The sequence below is a fragment of the Rhinolophus ferrumequinum genome, chromosome 9, assembly GCF_004115265.2.
Source record: "Rhinolophus ferrumequinum isolate MPI-CBG mRhiFer1 chromosome 9, mRhiFer1_v1.p, whole genome shotgun sequence".
NCBI classification, from domain to species: domain Eukaryota; kingdom Metazoa; phylum Chordata; class Mammalia; order Chiroptera; family Rhinolophidae; genus Rhinolophus; species Rhinolophus ferrumequinum.
Genome location: NC_046292.1, coordinates 813,979 through 832,021, shown reverse-complemented (window position 1 = coordinate 832,021; position 18,043 = coordinate 813,979). Strand labels below are relative to the sequence as shown.

The following is an 18,043-nucleotide window of genomic DNA, read 5'->3' as shown; positions in this document are numbered from 1 at the left end:
GTTTGGAAGTAGGGACAGAATTTAGGGGAGCTGCAGTCACTGACCAAGGCCAGGCTGTCTGGGGGCCTCCCTGGTGTCCTGCAGAGCTTGTGCTGCGCGCTGGTGTGTGGCACCCAGTCTATCCCAAGCCTGTAATTGGGTGGGAGGAGGGCAGAAGCCAAGGCGGGAGAGGGTCCCACCCCCAGCCTTCTAGGCCCCTGTACCCAGCACCTGCCTGGTAGGGGTCTTCCCAGAAAACACTCAGGTTCCTGAGAACCAATGAGGCCCAATCCCAATTGTAAGAAGCCTTGTCAGACTTCAGTGCAGGAAAGCCAGCCTCTAAAAAGCCAGCAGGCTTTTTAGAAAGCCAGCAGGGCTGGGGGACCCTGGCTCCTGCGTCAAGGCATGGCTTGGCTTGCCTTGGGTGTGCACCAAGCACCCTTGATGGCTGGGTGGTGAGAACTAACATTCCTCAGAGGATGAGGAATGGGTCCCTTTGTGTCCCTTGAGCTGCAGGTCGAAAGCAGCCCTGCGCCTGAAGCTGGAGGTGTGCAAGGAGCTCAGGGCCCACATGGAGCTGCTGCCTGAGATGGGCTACATCCAGGCCCTGTCGTCCTACTCCGCGCAGCTCAAGTTCCTGCCTCGGTGAGCACAGGGGTGTGCAGGGGGATAGTGTGGGGGGGTTGCAGGTGACCACGGGGGCTGGTGCCAGGCATATCTCATCATCTTACATTCTGTGTGTTTCATGTGTTTTGAAGCTCTCACGTGATCTGAAGCACAGCTCAGGTCAGTGTCACTGTCATTTTGCAAAATTTGAACCAGAGAAGTGCATTCAAGTGCACCCTGTCTCTTCCAGACACTCCCTCCCGGAAGATGCAAGGAAGTATTTTGACAAGGAAAGCAGAGTCCTGGAGGCCCCGATGACAATCTGGGTGGCTGATCAGGTCTGTGTGGGGCACTTCTTGGGGGTGCTGGTGCTCATGGGGAACAGGGCCGCTTTGGGAGCCAGGCTCCGTACCCCAGCAGCCCCTGCACAGCGTAGGCCAGGGGAGGGGGTTCGTGGAGAGAGCGGCTCTGAGTGCTGTCCCCATCATCCGAGCCCCATGTGCCACACGTTCACAGACACACACGTGCGCACACGGTCTACCTTCACACTCACAGACCGCAGTGCACACACATGTACACACCCGTGCACTCACTCTCCCTTTTGGCACCACTTTGTGACCACTGCTTTCACGTCCTCCCAGGTCCGGGGACAACAGGAAAGTAGAGTTGTTAAAGGGACACTTGTGTCCATGAAAGGGTGCACCATGGACCACAGCAAGGCTGTGCCTTTCTTCTTTGGGAATATTTGTAAAAAGTGATGCAAACACATGACCAGAAACGCACTTGCCCTTTGCACTTCAGATCAGACCGGTGGGGTTCACCGTCCACGCCATCATCACCACCTCGGACCTGGAGCTCAGCCCCTCGGAGGTGGACTTTGGCTACTGCACCACCTACGAGGCCATTAGGACCCGAATCAGCCTCTGCAACCGCTCCCTCCTGCCCCAGGAGTTCGGGTTCGTCGGGCTCCCAAAGGTGCCTTGCGTGGCAGGGAGGGGTGCGGGGACATGGGGGGTGGGTTGGGAAGCTCTGAGAAGGGGCCAGGGCATCTGCTCCCCTGGGGTCCAGGCGGCCTCACCCCTCCCCGGGCCCCACGCCCAGCTCCAGGCACCTGAGCCTCCGCTGGCTCTCCGCTTGTCCCCCTTCTCATCCCACGGTCCCCTCACTGCCTTGCCCTTGCCCTGCCTCTCTCTGTCCCTCCATCCCTCTCTCCTCCACCACACACGCCCGGCTCCAGGCTCCTCTCCCCGCCCTTCCCTCCAGTACTCTTGCCTGCCTGGCCCTTGGGGGCGGCGAAGACCAAACCCCAGCCTGGCTACCCCTCACCCCTCCCTGGGCTGCCCCGCCACAGACCCTGCCATCCAACGTACGTGCAGACACACATACACACACCTGCGCTCACATGCATACAGGTATGCACTCAACACAGACACGTGTTCACATACACATAGACACGTGCTCACATGCAGGCAACATTCATACACATAAACAGATACACACTTACATGCATACAGACATGTTCACATGTAGACATGTGCTCGTGTGCACACACTCACACAAATATATACACACTTACATACATGCAGACACATACACGCAGACATGCTCACATACACAGATGTGGGCTGACATATGACCACACACTGACACACACGCCTACGTGCACATGCACACACACTCACATACCTGCAGACTGACACATTCACACTCACTCACACACCCTGCCACGTGTGTCCACAGTCCCCCATGACCTTCCCCAGAAGATCAGTGTTTTCACTTGGCACCGCGGTTTCCCTCCTGCAGTTTGTGGACATCCAGCCCAACGATGGGTTTGGGACGATCCTGCCACTAGACACTCTGGAACTCGACGTGCTCTTTCAGCCCACCCAGGCCAAGGTGTACAGCTTCACGCTCACTTGCAAGTCAGAGATCAACCGGTGAGGCTTGCGGGGGCGTGGAGGGCCGCTCAGGGGGCCGCCCCTCCTGCACCTTCCAGCCCTGGTCGGCAGCCTGACCGCGGACTGGGCACCACTGCTGGCTGCAGGAACCTCAGACTGGGGTGCAGACTCCTGGGACCTGGGGCCTTGCACAGTGGGTTAGCTCAAGCTGTGTGTGTGTGTGTCTATAAGGGTGTGCATGTGTGAGCATGTGTGTGTGAGTACACATGGATGAGAGCATGTGTGTGAGCAGTACGAGTGAGGGCTGTATGTGAGTGTGCACGTGTAACCATGTGTGAGTGTGTATGAGCATGCATGTGTGGACATGTGTGTGGGGTGTGCATGTGTGGACATGTGTGCGTGGGAGCATGTGTGTGGACATGTGTGTGCATTTATCTGAGCATGCATACATAGGTATGGGTGTAGGTGTGTGTGAGCGTGTGCGGACGCATGCACGTGAGTGTGCACATGTGAAAGTGTGTGCATGTGTGTGCGTGTGGTGTGCAGAGCACCCTCTGCACTCAGGAGGACCTCGGCATGAGCACCGTTGTTTGAATGTGCTGTGACTGGGCTACTCTCAGAACCTCCCTGAGCCGCCATTCTGCTCCTGAGAGACGGGACTGAGAAGATGGTGGGGAGGGAGAAGGGAAGCAGGACACGGAGGCTGTGGTCCGGAATTAGGGGCTGGCTCCTGCCGGCAGCGACCTGGGGTTAGTGCCTCCGGGAGGAGTGTCCTAGGGGAGGAGTGTCCTGGAGCTTCCCTGTGCGTCAGGTCACCTCCAGTCGAGCTGTGCTGCCTGCCCTGCTTGCCCCTTCCTCTCTCGTCCTGTCACCACACACGCATGTAAGCACGCACGTGCGCGCACCCCAGCCTGAGATGCTGTTTGATCCTGGCTGGGACCCTGGGCAACCTTCGGGCTAGCCCCTCATCCCGCAGACCAGGCCCCCACCAGCGGGACACGTGACCTAGGACTGCCGGGCAGGGAGCAGGACTGAGTTCACGGGTGGTGAGATTTTAGGGAGCGAGCGCAGACTTAACCTCTGGAGCAAATGGAAGGGACCAGACCCCACCCACCTGCCTTGCCCCGCCCCTGGCACTGCCCTCCCTTCCTGCTGGGTTCTGGTGGCCCCAGGTGCCAGGTGTTCCGAGGCTTGTTCACATGTCTCTCATCCTCTGGAGGAAAGGGGTTCTCATCCCGGTGCCCGGCATGGGCTCCGTGGAGGGTTACAGGAAAGTCAAGCCACGAGGCGGCAATAATCACAGCCCACAGTGAGCGAGTAGCCAGGTGGACTCTGCAGCCCAGACGCAGTGGCCCCACTGCACACACACCACAGCAGAGAGCCTCACGCTCTGGGCCTGGCTCCGCATGCGGCTACCTGCCAGCTCCCCTGGAGGTCCAGGAGATGTCTGCGATCTGGACACCTCCCCACTCCCCACCTGCTCCCAGACCTGCTTCCCCTGCAGCCCGGGCCTTCCTGTTGCTCCCCTCAGCCTCCTCCTGCTTCCCTTCCCTCACCTCACATCCACGCTGCCCACTGTCCGTCAGTCCTGCAGTCCTGTCGGCTCCACCTTGAAAATGCACCTGAAGCTCTCCACACCCTCATCTGGACAGCGGGAAACCTCCTGCCTCCATGTCAGAGCACATCCCTCCTCCAAGACAGCCGAACTGCCCGCTGCCTCCCACGCAGGGCAAGCTCCACGCAGCCCCTCCCATCACGTGATGGGCACCCACTCCCCTGCTGGACATGTGGGCGGGCTCCAGGCTGGGCAGTGACCCACAAAGCAGGTTCTGTGTCAGCCCAGGCGCTCACTGCCCTGGGCTACATGTCTAGGAATGGGGTCGCCAGGTCCTAGGGTAACTAACTGTGTTTAATTTCAATGTCAAACGGTTTCCCAAAGTGGCTGTACCATTTTCACTTCTCACCAGGGTTTGCTGCTGTCAGATTTTTGGGCGGTAGGGGAATGGAGAGGCATTATAACAGGTGTGTACGGCATCGCATTGTGACTTGATTTGCATTCTCTAGTGACCAAGGTTGAGCACCTCTTATATGCTTACATGCACCTGGGTATCTTCTTTGGTGAAAGGCGTGTTTAGATCTTTTGCCCATTTTTTAAGTTAGGGTTTTTTACTGAGTTTGGAGAGCTTTTTGCTTGAGGTATAATTGATATGCCACATTGTATCAGTTTCAGGTGTATACCACGATGCTTCCATATTTGCATATATTATGAAATGATCCCACAGTAAGTCTCTTAACATCACCACACCTGTAGTTATAGATTTCTTTTCTGGTGATGAGAACTTTTAAGGTCTACTCTCTGAGCAACTTTCCAAGGTGCAGCACGGTGAACTGTGATCATCCCCAGGACTTAGTATCTATATTCTGAATATAGTATCTATATTCTGATACAAATCCTTTGTCAGGCTTACAAAGAATTGTCTCCAGTCTGTGGCTTGTCTTTTCATTCTCTTACCAATGTCTTTCGTAAAGCAAAAGTTTTTAATTTTGATAAAGTCCTCTTTATTAACTTTTTCCATGTAGATCATGAGTTTGGTGTCATATCCAATAATTTTTTCCTAACCCAAAGTCGCACAGATTTTCTTCTGAAAGTTTTATATGTTTACATTTTACATGTGGTTCACGATTCCTTTTGATCAGCTTTTGCATAAAATGTGAGATGTGGGGTGGCTGGTTAGCCCAGTTGGTTAGAGCGTGGTGCTAATAGCACCAAGGTTGCTGGTTCGATCACTGCATGGGCCACTGTGAGCTGCGCCCTCCTTAAAAAAAAAAAAAGTGAGATGTGGCAGGAAGTCTGGGTTCCTTTTCTTCCAATTTTACTGGTGTCATTGTTGAAAAGACTCTTTTTGGGGGGCTGTGACAGAGACCAATGCCCCTCATTTCTCACATATTGGTGACAGTTTGCCTGCAGCCATTAAGACTTGAAAATCTGTTCAGTTGAGTATCTTAAACACAAACATATTAACTATCCACTGTCTTGTGGAATAAAACGCGTCTGTCAAAGTCTGAAGGAAACCTGAGTTTCTTTTTGCCTGGGTACCTAAGGGATTGATTTCTTCTTATTTAAAAATCCAATGATTTTATCAGAACACATTTTGGTGTTGGTTGTTCTGGCTCCATCTACCCAGGTGTGCAGTGGTTTTCAAATCTTTCTCATTTCAGGAATATTTCCTTGAATTTTAGTCCTTAATAGTTGCTTCGGTTTTTCTCCTTTGGGGCCTACTGTTATAAATATGGGTCTTTGCTTCTTCCCCATTTGTCACCTTTTCTTCACTCCTTTATTCCTTCAGTGTTTCACCTTGTATCTTGTCTTTCTCTTAAAGAATTTTCTGCTTCTTCCTTCGTCGCTGCGTTCCTTAGAGTTGAGCCTTCATTTCTAAATGATTCTTAGGATTCTTTCCTGAGCTCTGAAGCCTCACCTCTGAGCCCCATGGTTCTGACTTGTGCTGTTTCTCGTCTTCATTTTCTCAAGTCTTCCAAACGCCTGTGAGTGTCTACGTTACCGCTCCCATCTTTCCACGGCACTTCTCTCTGGAGGCTTGTATTGGCGTGAATTTTTTTCTGCTCCTTTTTCTCTTTTGTTTAATAACGTTACTTGTGATTTGTTTGATCTTAGTCTTTTTCTGCTGCTCATCTTTCCGTGCGGTTTCTTCTCCTGAACCTTTGGAAGGGGGCCAGTTTCCAGCCCTTTTCTCACTTGCTGGCTTGGCTCTAGAGCGCCCTCTCCCTGGTGTGTGTATGAACTGCAGGGAAACATGGTTTCCGGCTCGTCGCTCCTAACGGAAGTCCAAGCCCAGGGTTCAGCCCCGCCAGGGTCTCCGCTCCGCCTCCTTTGCTCTTAACCTCAGGCTGTGGCGGTGTTAGGCCCCGCCAGGGTGCCTGGGCTGCGGGGTTTCCAGGGTGTGGGAACCTGGGGCTACCCCTCCTTGATGGTATCTTACTCCACGTATTGGTCTACGTTTGGCTTTTACGTTTTGCCCCAACTTCATATTTTTGTAGTTGATCCATGTTAGCACATCTCAGGGTTCCCCGTGGACACGTTAAGCTTGAGGGCTTGGGAATCACCGGAAGCAATGCTTAGCGGGAAATTTCTACCTCCGAATGCATATAAAGAAGAGAGTTTGAAAACCAGTATAAGCTAGCCTTCCTTTCCAAGAATTAGGAAAAGAGCAAATTAAACCCAAAGAAAGTAGACATAATAATGAGTGGAAGTCAGTGAGAGAGAAATCAAATACAACAGAGAAAAACAAAACTATCAATAAAAGTCTTTTATTTTTGGTAAAAATTAGTAAATTCATTATTCCTAGCAAGACCAATCAAGGTAAAACAGAGAGAAATCACAAAGTACCAACCTCAAGAGTGAAAGGGGACATCACGACAGAGCCTACAAACATCAGAAAGATAATAAGGGACTGTTTGTTATGAACAACTTCGCACCAATGAATGTGACCATTTGGATGAAATGGACAAATTCCTCAAAAAACACAACTTAACCAAACCTCACACAAAAGGAAAATAGAAACTCTGAGTAGGAAATCAAATCCAAAGTTTAAAAGCTTCCCACAATGAAAAATGCAGATGGCTTCACTGATGAATTCTTCTCGACAGTTAAAGAAAAAATAATGCCTGTCTTACAAAAATCTTCCAAACAATAGAAAGAGAAGACAAACCTCACTGCCATCAACAAGCTGAGGGGCGATGGGCACTGGGAATTCAGAAACGTTCGGATCGGGGCTCAGGGCCTGCCTGTGGGAACGAGGACAGCCAGCCGGGCACACATCCGAGCTGTGCCCGGATCCTTGAGGCCTCAGAGCCCAGAGTCATCAGCCATCAGCCACCTACGTGGACAGGAGGTGTGCTGATGGCAGTGCGGTCAGGCATGCTTTGCCTCTGAACTTAGGTGGGGAATAGTATCACACACTCAGCGAATTTACCTCAGTGATTTTTTGGAAGAAACATTTTAAAGCACATGCTGACATAAAAGCATTTTGTCAGCAAACGTGGTGGTGTTCATGTGTGCTGGGATGACAGTGAACGGTCGGCCCAGCCCTTTCTCAAGATCCTGCATTAAACCCGCTGCCTCCTAGTTACAGGGATGACAGCATCCTGCAAGGCTCAAGCAAGTCTCAGTTGGCCTCAGGGATTCACTCCTGACAGGCGCAGGGCATCAGAGGGCGGGGCTGCAGCTGTGTCCTGGGAACAGAGCGATGGAGGACCTGAGTGACTTGCCAGAGGTGGACTCTCCAAAATGATGTTGGCAGATGTGTGAGCAATGTTGGGGAGCAAACCTCCCTCAGTCCTGTTCCCGGGTCCACGGAATGAAGCGCTGGCCACTAGACCACAAGTCACATCACTCAGGGAAAGTGGGAAAGAACAACTTGGTCTACTTTCCTAAGAATGACGTCTTTTTATATGTAGAGATTACTGCATTTCATCTCAGCCTTTACAATTAGCTGAGAAAAATAATAACCTCAGTGGAACCTCTAACCCAGAAGGAATTTTTTTTAAAGATTTTATTGGGGAAGGGGAACAGGACTTTATTGGGGAACAGTGTGTACTTCCAGGACTTTTTTCCAAGTCAAGTTGTTGTCCTTTCAGTCTTAGTTGTGGAGGGCGCAGCTCAGCTCCAGGTCCAGTTGCTGTTGTTAGTTTCAGGGGGCGCAGCCCACCATCCCTTGTGGGACTCGAGTAATTGAACTAGGAACCTTGTGGTTGAGAGCCCACTGGCCCATGTAGGAATCAAACCGGCAGCCTCCGAAGTTAGGAGCACGGAGCTCTAACCGCCTGAGCCACCGGGCCGGCCCCAGAAGGAATTTTTTTTAAACATTTAGAGCCTGTGGTCACAGGACATAAAAATACACATTGAGGGCGGATGGATGGCTCAGTTGGTTAGAGTGTGAGCTCTTAACAACAAGGTTGCTGGTTCAATTCCCGCATGCAATGGATGTTTTTGTTACAGACTAGTATGGTAGAGCAATCAACATCATCCTTTAAAACATTGAAATAAGGAACATTTTTGAGATCTTACTTCCCTGAGATTGTTAGTTTTGGCTCAAATGAACTCATAAAAAATTAAATTAAAAAAAAGCATTAAAATATAACAATTAGGATAAAATTTGATGGGGAGAGTGTGGTGGAAATAGTAGTTCAGAGAAAATATGGAATGTAAATGTTCCACGGTGAAAACACCCCGCTTCTGTTCTTTTCAGTAGGTGGCAGCAGGGATTAGCTCACTATGGTACATCGATCCCTGTGCTAACATTTGGAGACCAATTTTATCAGTTTTATTTTTAAATGTCAATAAGTACGTAACACAATAAGACAGAAATTACCCCCTTAGCAACTGTTTGAACTTGTGATTAGATTTTTAACTACCCACTTAAAACGTGCACAGAGATACACAGTAGTTTCAAAATTCATCACAATTCATTAACAGGGTAGAGCGCAAAATCTGGGCCCACAGTCCTGGGCACCCCTGTGCGCGGGCGGAGGGAGGCTGCCGTCTCCAGCCAGAGGCCACCTCCCAGGCTGCAGAGGGACCCGGGCTGAACCTGCCCGCACTGGTCACTTCCAGGTGCTTCAAGCTGACGTGCCGGGCTGTGGGTGTCCACCCACCCCTGGAGCTGTCCCACTACCAGATCAAGTTTGCAGCCACTTCCTTGTACGACACATCCTCGGCCACCCTGTACGTCATCAACTCTCACCTGAGCATGAACTCACTGACGCACTCTGTGCCCCGCATCGGCTCCGAGGACACCTGCCCCGTGGGGCCCACGTCTTTCCAGTTCCTGCTGCCCCCAGACTCACCCATCACCATCTCGCCCTCGGTGGGGACTGTGTTGCCGGGAAAGGTGGGTGTGGACACCACAGCCTGGCTCTGGCCTTGACCACACCAGGTGTGGGGTCAACGCTGCCCGTCCTGAGACTCAGGCAGGCTAAGAAGGCCTCTGGGCCTGGTGAGCAGGACTGGGCGGCTCAGCCTGCTGGTGGGTGTGCAGCAGGCGACCACAGAGCCCCGCCCGTCACCAGGAGCGCAGGGGTCTCTCCATTGGATTGATCCAGGCTTCCCCTCTACTCTGCTTTTCCCGATAAAACAGAAAGAGCCGGGCCTGGAGACAGGTCTCAGCCAGTCCCCCAGGCCATCACAGGCTCTCTGAGCTTCATTCCTCCCCTTCAGAAGTCAGGGGTGACAGCCAGCGTGAGGCCTGGGAGAGGACTAAGTGACAAGGGGCACAGGCAGGGGCTGGGAATGTCCAACCCCACCCTCCAGGGTTTCAGGAAGCATGTTATTTAAAACATTTCATTAAATTTAGCAAATACTGCTTAAGTAATGGTCTCCAAAGGGGATCATTACAGTTGCACTTCTCTGTTCCCCTCCCTCACTTCCCCTCTCCTCCTCTCTCTCACTCTCTCTTCCCCCCTCTCTCCCCTGCTCCCGTCCCTCTCCACCATCCCTCTCTCATTTTCTCTACCCCCCCCCCACATACACCACCTGCCCCACCTGATGTGTTTTGAGCCCTTTTGCTGCGCTGGGCACTGGGAGACCCAGGACTTCCCTGTGGGGTGGGCTGGAATATGGAGGTGCTTTGGAAAGATGCTGTGCTGCTCATGGGGACAGGTTAGGGTACAGGAACTCACCCCCAAATTTCAGTGGCTGAAAACAAAGTTTCCTCTCTTGCTTGTGCCGCGTGGGCTATGTGCCGGGTCCTGGCCCATCCGGGCCTCCATCACAGGACTCCCCACCCCGCGTGGAAAGAGTGGGCTTGGTAATCATGCACTGCAGCCCCCCCCAACTTCCACAATAGGGGGTGCGGTTGTCAGGGAGGCCCTCCTGGAAGGGGCACAGTAAACTGAAATTCCTAAGGAGTGCGGGCTCAACCAGGAGTGTCAGCATGACCTCTGGGGGATCCAGGAGCGGTGGGGGTAGTGGGGTGCTGAGAAGGACTCCGCCCTCCACACCTGTCCCCACAGAGGTGCCTGGTCCAGGTGGCCTTCCAGCCTGTACTGCCCTGCGAGCTGATCCGCCGGCAAGCCTTCCAGGCCCTGATTAAAGACACGGAGATCAAATCGGTAGGTGGGGGTGCTGAGAGTTAGGGCCTGTGGGGCATGGGGTGGGAGCCGCCAGCTTCCTGCTGGCAGGCTCTTGCAGGAGGGCTGGGGAACAAACTCCGCCTTGCCCCCCTGGAGGGCCTCAGGCCCAGGCACCCTGCCTGGGGTGCCAACAGACTCTGTTGTTTCAAGAGGTTAAAACTCTTTCCTGGCAAAGCCCCTTCCTCCTCCCTTGAAAGCATCTCTAGGCAGAGTGGACCCCTAGAAGGTGATCTTGGGAGGCTGGGCCGGCCCCCTCACTGATTAGCAGGTGGGAGGAGCAGATAACCAGCAAAGGAGCCAGTGAATCTTAGCGCAGCTTACAAGCATGGGGACAGCCATGAACCAGCCTGAGAGTGTGAGTTTGAGAGATGGGATGCGTCCAGTCCAGGGGTAAAACCCTGAGGAGTGTCAGGCTGCCCACAGCCCTGCAGAGGCTGCCTCAGGTGGGCACAGGTGGGCTCCTGCTGGAGAGGGAGTCTGCAGGGACCACACAGAGCTGTCCAGTCAGGGCCCGAGCGGCCTGGGGACTTCTCCAGTGGTCTGCGCGCTTCTCCAGTAGTCTGGGGTTTTTGTCTTGAACACACTTGCTCACACACTCCCAGGAGGAAGAAGCACTTGCCCTCACCCTGCGGGGATGGGGTGGGGTGGGGGGTGGCTGAGGTATGGAGGAAGGGCAGCGGGGACAAGGGCTCAGGCTCTGGCTCGCTCTTTGCCCTCTCTGTGCCTCAGTCTCCCTGTTGCCAAAGGCAGACATTGCAGTTGGTGCATGGGCCCTGGGGGGCTCTGCCCTGGGACCCTGGGTCTCCCTCCGGATACCCACTCGTCTTTGTTGATCTTGCCCCTGCTGCCAGTCTTCCTGGGGGAGCAATTTGGGGTTTTGGTCCCTGTCCACTGCAAACCCATGCCCCCAGGGTTCCTACACCAGTCACTCTGCCCTAGCCTGTGCCAAGCCCCAGAGGAGCCTGTACCGGGCAGCTGGGTGCCTCCCTAGCCAAGCAGAGCTTGGGGCAGCCCCACCGCTGGCCTCTCCACCTCACAGTTACGCAAGGACATGGCCACCCAAAGGAAGGACCCGAAGGGCCAGTCCCTCTCCATCCTGCGGCTGCAGAACCGAGACCAACTCTTCCAGGCTCCCACCTGCCACAGCCTGGAGCTGCAGAGTCAGGACCTCAAGTCCAGGTGGGCCCTGTTGTTTCCCCCCGGGCCCCTGTGATGGGACCTCGCCCTGGCCCCACGGACACTTTCCCCCACAGACTGCCTGGAGCAGAGCTGCTTTGAGCCATGGGGCTGACAGTCCAGGACTGGGGCGGCTTCAGATACAGATGGATCCAGGGACTGCCTTGAGGGCCCCCAGGAGCTCCCTTCCTGGGCATATGCCCACCCCATTCCTCTGGGACCGGTGGGGAAGGTGCTGCCACCCTGACTCCCACATTCCCAGCTCAGCAAGCCCTGCTTACCTGGGTGCAAAATGAGCCCAAGAGAGCTGTGGTGGGCTTGAGTCTCTGCCAGCCCACCCTTACCTGGGGCTCCAGGAACATGGCTCTCTGATTAGGTACCTGACCAGGACTCTGGGGTGTAGAGAGGCCCCCACAGGAAGCTTTGAAAGGGTGGGACAGCTACAGCTGGGCACCGCGTGGCCCCCAGGCTGCCGCCCCTTACCCCTCTGGCTCAGGGTCCTGGGGAGCAGGTGTGGCCTTGTGGACCAGTCGGTGGAGGGTGAGGCCGGGCTGCCAGGGGGCAGTGTGGGAGCACAGGGGTGAATGCACTGCTGGCTTCCTTCCAGTTCCGAGGAGTACCAGGTTGCCCAGGCCACTCTGGCCAGATCTTACCAGGGGAAATTTGACAAGTTTGTGGTCCCATGTGTGGTTGCCAGTGGCGACATCCAAGACCAGAAGGGGATGGAACCCCTGAGCTTCAGGTGTGTTGCTCTGACCAGGATGGGGCGTGGTCAGCCAAAACGCCGCGGTCCCTGTTCTGTTAACAACCCAGATCTGGGGCCGGGGGTGGGGGCACCGTGGCTTCAGTGGGAAGGGGCCAGGGCTGGGGGTTAGGCTGGGGGAGGGGGCAGGGGCACAGTGCCATCAGCAAGCGCTGCCCACCCAGTCCCCACAACACCCTGTACCTGGAGCTGTGGTGCCCGGCTGTGGCACCGTCCATCATCGTGACATCTGACAAAGGCAAGACCATCTCCAGCTTCGGTGACGTCGCTGTAGGTGAGACCCGATGGGGCCCAGCCGCCCCTCACACACCCCCATCCGCAGGGACCCAGGCCTCCACGCCCCAGCCTGACGCCTCATCCCATTACAGGACACCGTGGCATAAAGAAGGTCTCCATCCAGAACATTTCCCACGAGGATCTGGCTGTATCCTTGTCTACACGCAGGCCAGGTGGCTTGCAGGGGTGGGGGGGCCTGCGGAGGGGCTGCGGGCCCGCCCTCGCCACCTCCCCTTGACCTGGACCTTCAGGTGGAATTCTCCCTGCTGAACCCCAACGGCCCCTTTGTCTTGCTGAACCCGATCAGCAAGCTGCCTGCGGGAGAGACCCACGTCCTGGCACTGTCCTTCTGCCCCCGTGAGAGTGTCATGGTGAGTCCCAGGCCCAGCCGGCGCCACGTGCAGCCTGGGCCTGCACAGCCATTCTCCACGCTGCACCACGTGCCCACCGTGTGCCTGCGCTGTGCTCAGGCCTGCAGCTCACCGCCGGGCCCTGGGAGCACGAGGTGAGGCCACTAGGTGGCACCTAGCAGTGTCTGCTCCATGCTGAGGGACATGGTCTCCACAGGCCCAAGAAGCACTGGACATCATGACCGAGAGAGGCACACTCTCCCTGACCCTCGTTGGCATTGGGGTGGCATCCATGATCACGTGCTCCATCGAAGGGCACCTCCTCAACATGGGTTATGTGATTGCCGGAGAGTCTGTCTCCTCCAGCTTCAAGGTGAAGCACGTTGCAGGGGCCCTGGTGCCTGCCCCGGCCTTCTGCAAGGGAGTTCCACTCTGGGAGGGGTCAGGCCTGCCTTGGTCAGGGAGCCAGTGGGAGCTCCAGCAGCTGCCACCTCCACTGCCCTCTCCAGCAGGGGAAGGCTCAGAAGGCCGCTCCCTCCACCCCTGGGCTGCTGGGGCCTCCTCAGGGCCCTTCACCCTCCTGCCTCAGGGCCTTTGCACGGCTGTCCCATATGTGATGAGGAGTTCAGCGCAGGCCCTGCGTGGTGAAGGGGGCTACTTTGCTGACTTCCATGCCAGCTCACACTGCCCTGTGGGCTCCCACTCCGGTGCAGAAGGGCAGGCCTGGCTCCCAGTGCCCCTCCTGCATCTGAGAGGCACACAGGCCTTGGGATCCAGCCTCCTGCAGGATCCAGCCTGGCTTGAGTCCTGGCAGCAGAGCCCAGAGCAAGGATTGCGGGAGGTGTTACTGAGGAGAGGGTGCTCTCAGGAGAAAGGGGTGGAGGGCAGGGAAGAAAGTGGGTGAGGATGTTGGCTCAGCTGAAGGCTAGCCTGGCCCGGGAGATTGCTCTAGGGAGTCAGAGGCCACCACCAGCTAACCCCCTTGAGGCAGGGCGGCTCGCGCAGGGCGCAGGGCGCGCCAGCCTGGAAGAGGACATGCGGGACTCCAGGACGATGCAGGCCCGTGGGGACAGCCCTCCGGGCCCGATGAGTGGTCCGCTGACAGGCGCCCGGTCCCTACAGCTGCAAAACAACTCCTCGCTGCCCATCAAGTTCTCCATACAGCTGGACAGCGTCTCCAGCAGCAGGAGGGAGAACCAGCAGCAGCTGCCGCAGTTCCTCGCCTCGCCCGCCCAGAGGACAGAAGTTGTGGGTGAGCGGGTGGGCAGGGGTGGGGACCGTGATGGGGGCGTGTCTCAGGGCCCCGGCTGCCGGGGGAGGGCAGGTGTGGGGGCACGGTAGGCGGGGCTCAGGGGCTGCCTGGGGGGGGGGTGGGAGGAGCGCTGGGCCTAGCCCTGGGCCGCGGTGGGGTCTGGTGGGCCGGAACGCAGGGACCATCACACCCCTACCCGCAGGCACGCAGAACCACAGCGGCCAGAGCGTGTTCAGCGTGGTCCCCGTGAAGGGCATCATGGGCCCCGGTGGGGCACAGGACTTCACCGTGACCTTCAGCCCAGACCACGAGAGTCTGTACTTCTCCGACCGGCTGCAGGTCGTGCTCTTCGAGAAGGTACGGATGCGCGAAACCAGACTCGCCCCCTCCTCCCGCCCTTCCCTGCGCTGCCCCACTCGGGAGGCCCGGGACCCATCCTGGGGCTCCACACCGGGTGGGAAGTCGTCAGGTGAAGAGACCAACACCCCAGCCCTGCCGCTCGGAGCCCCAGCTCTTGGGACTAGGCTGCTGTGCTCCCTGCCCCAGAAAGTCTCCCAGCAGATCCTGCTGAAGGGCGCGGCCTGCGAGCACATGATGTTTGTGGAGGGCGGAGACCCCTTGGACGTGCCCGTGGAGTCCCTGACCGTGATCCCTGCCTGCGACCACGAGCGCAGAGAGGGTGAGGCCCCCGCAGGGTGGGCTCATTCCCAGCCCAGCCCCTAGCCAGACGGGAGTGGTGCTGTGCTAACGGGAGACCCCAGGAGGATCAGCTGGCCCCCCTGGGTCCCTCGCTTCCTTGGTGGGCTGCACCCTCCCCCGGCCAGCCCCCAGCCAGGCCCTCCCTCTCCAGGAACCGAGGAGCTGAAGCCCATTCTGGTGACCCTGGACTACATTCAGCTGGACACTGACACACCGGCCCCACCTGCCACCCGCGAGCTGCACGTGGGCTGCATCCGGACCACGCAGCTGTCCCCAAAGAAGGTGACCACAGCACTGCCCCTGCCGGCCCTGCCCCTCTGCAGCCCTGGCCTGCCTGGCCTTGTTCATGATACGAGTGGGCCGGGCAGCCTGCTGGAGGGCTAAGAGGGTGGCTGGAGCTGGGCTTCCTGAGCCCCAGACCCACTGCCACCAGGGAGCCGAGTCCCACCCGTCCAGCAGCAGCTCCAATGCCCACAGACAGTCGAGTTCAGCCTGGACAGCGTGGCGTCCTTGCAGCACCATGGCTTCACGGTCGAGCCCTCCAGGGGCTTCGTGGAGCGCGGCCAGACCAAGACCATCAGCATCTCTTGGATGCCGCCCGCTGACTTTGATGTAAGTGCCACAGGCTGTGGCTGGTGAGTCCTGTGGGAGCCAAAGGCTGGACAGGATGATCGCCTGCCCGTGCAGGGAGGGGGCTGTTGGTGGGCCCTGGATGGGTGAGGTGGGCTGTGCAGCGGAGGACAACAGATCTGCCTGGTGCTGTACCAGCTGGCTGAGTGTCCCCTCTACCCTCCCCCTCTTCCAGCCGGACCACCCACTCATGGTGTCAGCTCTGCTGCAGCTCAAGGGAGACGTGAAGGAGACTTACAAGGTCTTCTTTATAGCCCAGGTGGTGACCAGCCCCTGAAGCCACAGGAGTCTCTCTACAGAGTCCCTGCAGACCCTCCTGCCCACCCTCGAAGCCCTTCCTGTCTGGGCCAGGCTGAACCACCCAGCGGCTGGGACCTGGGCATCCCCTGCTGGGCAGGTTCAAATGGGCAGCCATCTGCATGGCCACATTGCCAGGATACCCCAGCCTTACAGCCACGGACGCTTCTTGCTCCCCCTCCCTCCCAGGCCCCCACACTCAGAGCCAGCAATTAGGTCAGTCCTGCCCACAACCTGCTCCTAACCTGAGCCCCTCGGAGCCCCCAGTCCCACCAGCACCTGCCCAGCCTTCAAAAGCCCCCACAGGTCTGTCAATAAACTCTCTGTGTGCCTCTATGTGCAGGTATGCACTATGGGTGACAGCCGGTCAGTCACTGGGGTAGGCACAGAATGAGAGGTGGGGACAGAGCCCTGGAATGACTGGCAGGGCAGGTGCCAGGGTGTAGGGCTGGAAGTCAGACTGGCCCAGGCCCAGAAAAGTCCGGTGAGGAGGGAGAAGGGGGCAGGAGGCTGGAAAGCCCAGGCTGGCCCTTTAGCCTCCCTGCTCCTCCAGAGTTCCAGGATTCCTGACCCCAAGCAAGCAATGAGCAAGTGTCAGGGACACACTCTGGCTTGCATCCTGTCCTCCCTCAGCCCAGCCAGGGGCCCAGGGTGAGGCCAGTGCATGAGTTTGGTTCCACTTTTCTGAACTGAGTCCATGCTCAGCCTTTGGGCAGAGATTGGCCCTTCAAGGTAGAATCCACCGCTGCCCCCATCCCACCCCCAGCCCGTGAGATACTCCTGGAAGTTCAGAATGGTGTCCGCTTCCCAGCCCCTGCCTCCTGAAGAGTGGCTGGTTGGACACTGTCCTCACAGAGTCCCCCATCCTGGACCCCCGTGCACAGCCCAGCACGCCCACCCCTCCCACCTCAGACCCATGCCAGCTGACAGGAGAGCACAGGCAGCCCTACCTGGCAGGACTGGACGGCAGTGTGGTGCAGCCACCTGCCCTCACCTGTTTCTCAGTGCCCTTGATGCCTGGAAGCTTGCCATCTCCCTAACCTTGAGCCAGTGACAGTGACCCTAGAGTGGCATTTTGTAGGACTTCTGTCTGGTTCCTTCCTACCTGTCACTGGGGCTGCCCAGCTGTAGTCCCAGCCATTTTCTTACCAGGTAAGAAGGCTGGGTCCTGCAGCCCAGCCCAGGCCCCAGGAGTGGGTCCTCCCTGCAGGGCATAGGGCATATTCCCACCTCGTCCTTGGGTGGCCAACAGGAAGGCCAGGCCACTGTCTTCTAAAGCCTGGCCTGTCCCTCCTGCTGGGGTGCCCTGGTACTCATACGCCCAGGCCCTTCCCAAACTCCTGCCCATCCTCCTCCCTCCCTCTCCTGGGCTGGTCGTGGAGGGCAGTAGAGGCAGGAGGAAGCATGGCCTGCGTGGAGGGGCCCTGGGGCTGCATCACAGGCCAGAGGTGCAGCACAGCTTCGGGACAGAGCCCCAGCAGAGATCAGAGATCAAGGAGTGGGTGCCTGACCGATCCAGGCAGGCACCAGGGAGCCAAGCTGAGGGGCCCTGCCCTCAGGGGGGTGAGGTCACTTCCCTTCCAGTGGGGGAGGGGTACGCCTAGTATGTCCTGAGTGGAATGAAAGGTAGCTGCTCCCCCCACCCTCCCTGGACAAGGCAGACCACCCTTGCACCTGACCATGCTGACCACCTCCCTTCACCTGACCACCAGATGGTGGAGCAGAGGGCAGAGTGAGCCTAACAGGGCGCCCAGCCTGGTGTGAGGAAGGGTGAGGGCCAGGGGGCCTCCTAGAAGAAATGGCCCCCAGCCTTCCCTGGGCAGAATGGACAGTGGGCAGTCCAGGCCGACAGCGGGTCTCTGGGCTCTCTGTGCCTCCCAGGCCCAGAGCCCACAGAGGCTACGTTTTGCAGGCTGAGCGTGGCTTTCATGACAAAGTGCCCCTGGAAAGTAATGTGCACCCAGGCCAC

The 18,043-nt window shown here is 57.2% G+C and overlaps 1 protein-coding gene across 1 annotated transcript in view; it reads left to right on the top strand.

Annotated features, from left to right (window-relative positions):
* Positions 1 to 16,471, top strand: part of CFAP74 (cilia and flagella associated protein 74) — a 58,440-nt gene extending 41,969 nt beyond the window's left edge. The window contains exons 22-39 of the mRNA XM_033113278.1: positions 496 to 624; positions 836 to 923; positions 1,387 to 1,560; positions 2,389 to 2,522; positions 9,115 to 9,391; positions 10,512 to 10,610; positions 11,671 to 11,810; positions 12,415 to 12,549; positions 12,735 to 12,844; positions 12,939 to 12,994; positions 13,098 to 13,217; positions 13,414 to 13,569; positions 14,319 to 14,448; positions 14,651 to 14,805; positions 14,995 to 15,127; positions 15,299 to 15,429; positions 15,625 to 15,759; positions 15,953 to 16,471. Of these exons, the coding sequence (XP_032969169.1) occupies positions 496 to 624; positions 836 to 923; positions 1,387 to 1,560; positions 2,389 to 2,522; positions 9,115 to 9,391; positions 10,512 to 10,610; positions 11,671 to 11,810; positions 12,415 to 12,549; positions 12,735 to 12,844; positions 12,939 to 12,994; positions 13,098 to 13,217; positions 13,414 to 13,569; positions 14,319 to 14,448; positions 14,651 to 14,805; positions 14,995 to 15,127; positions 15,299 to 15,429; positions 15,625 to 15,759; positions 15,953 to 16,054 (2,404 nt within the window). The 3' untranslated portion in view covers positions 16,055 to 16,471. The remainder of the gene's footprint in view (positions 1 to 495; positions 625 to 835; positions 924 to 1,386; positions 1,561 to 2,388; positions 2,523 to 9,114; positions 9,392 to 10,511; positions 10,611 to 11,670; positions 11,811 to 12,414; positions 12,550 to 12,734; positions 12,845 to 12,938; positions 12,995 to 13,097; positions 13,218 to 13,413; positions 13,570 to 14,318; positions 14,449 to 14,650; positions 14,806 to 14,994; positions 15,128 to 15,298; positions 15,430 to 15,624; positions 15,760 to 15,952) is intronic.
* The last annotated feature ends 1,572 nt before the right edge of the window (positions 16,472 to 18,043 follow it).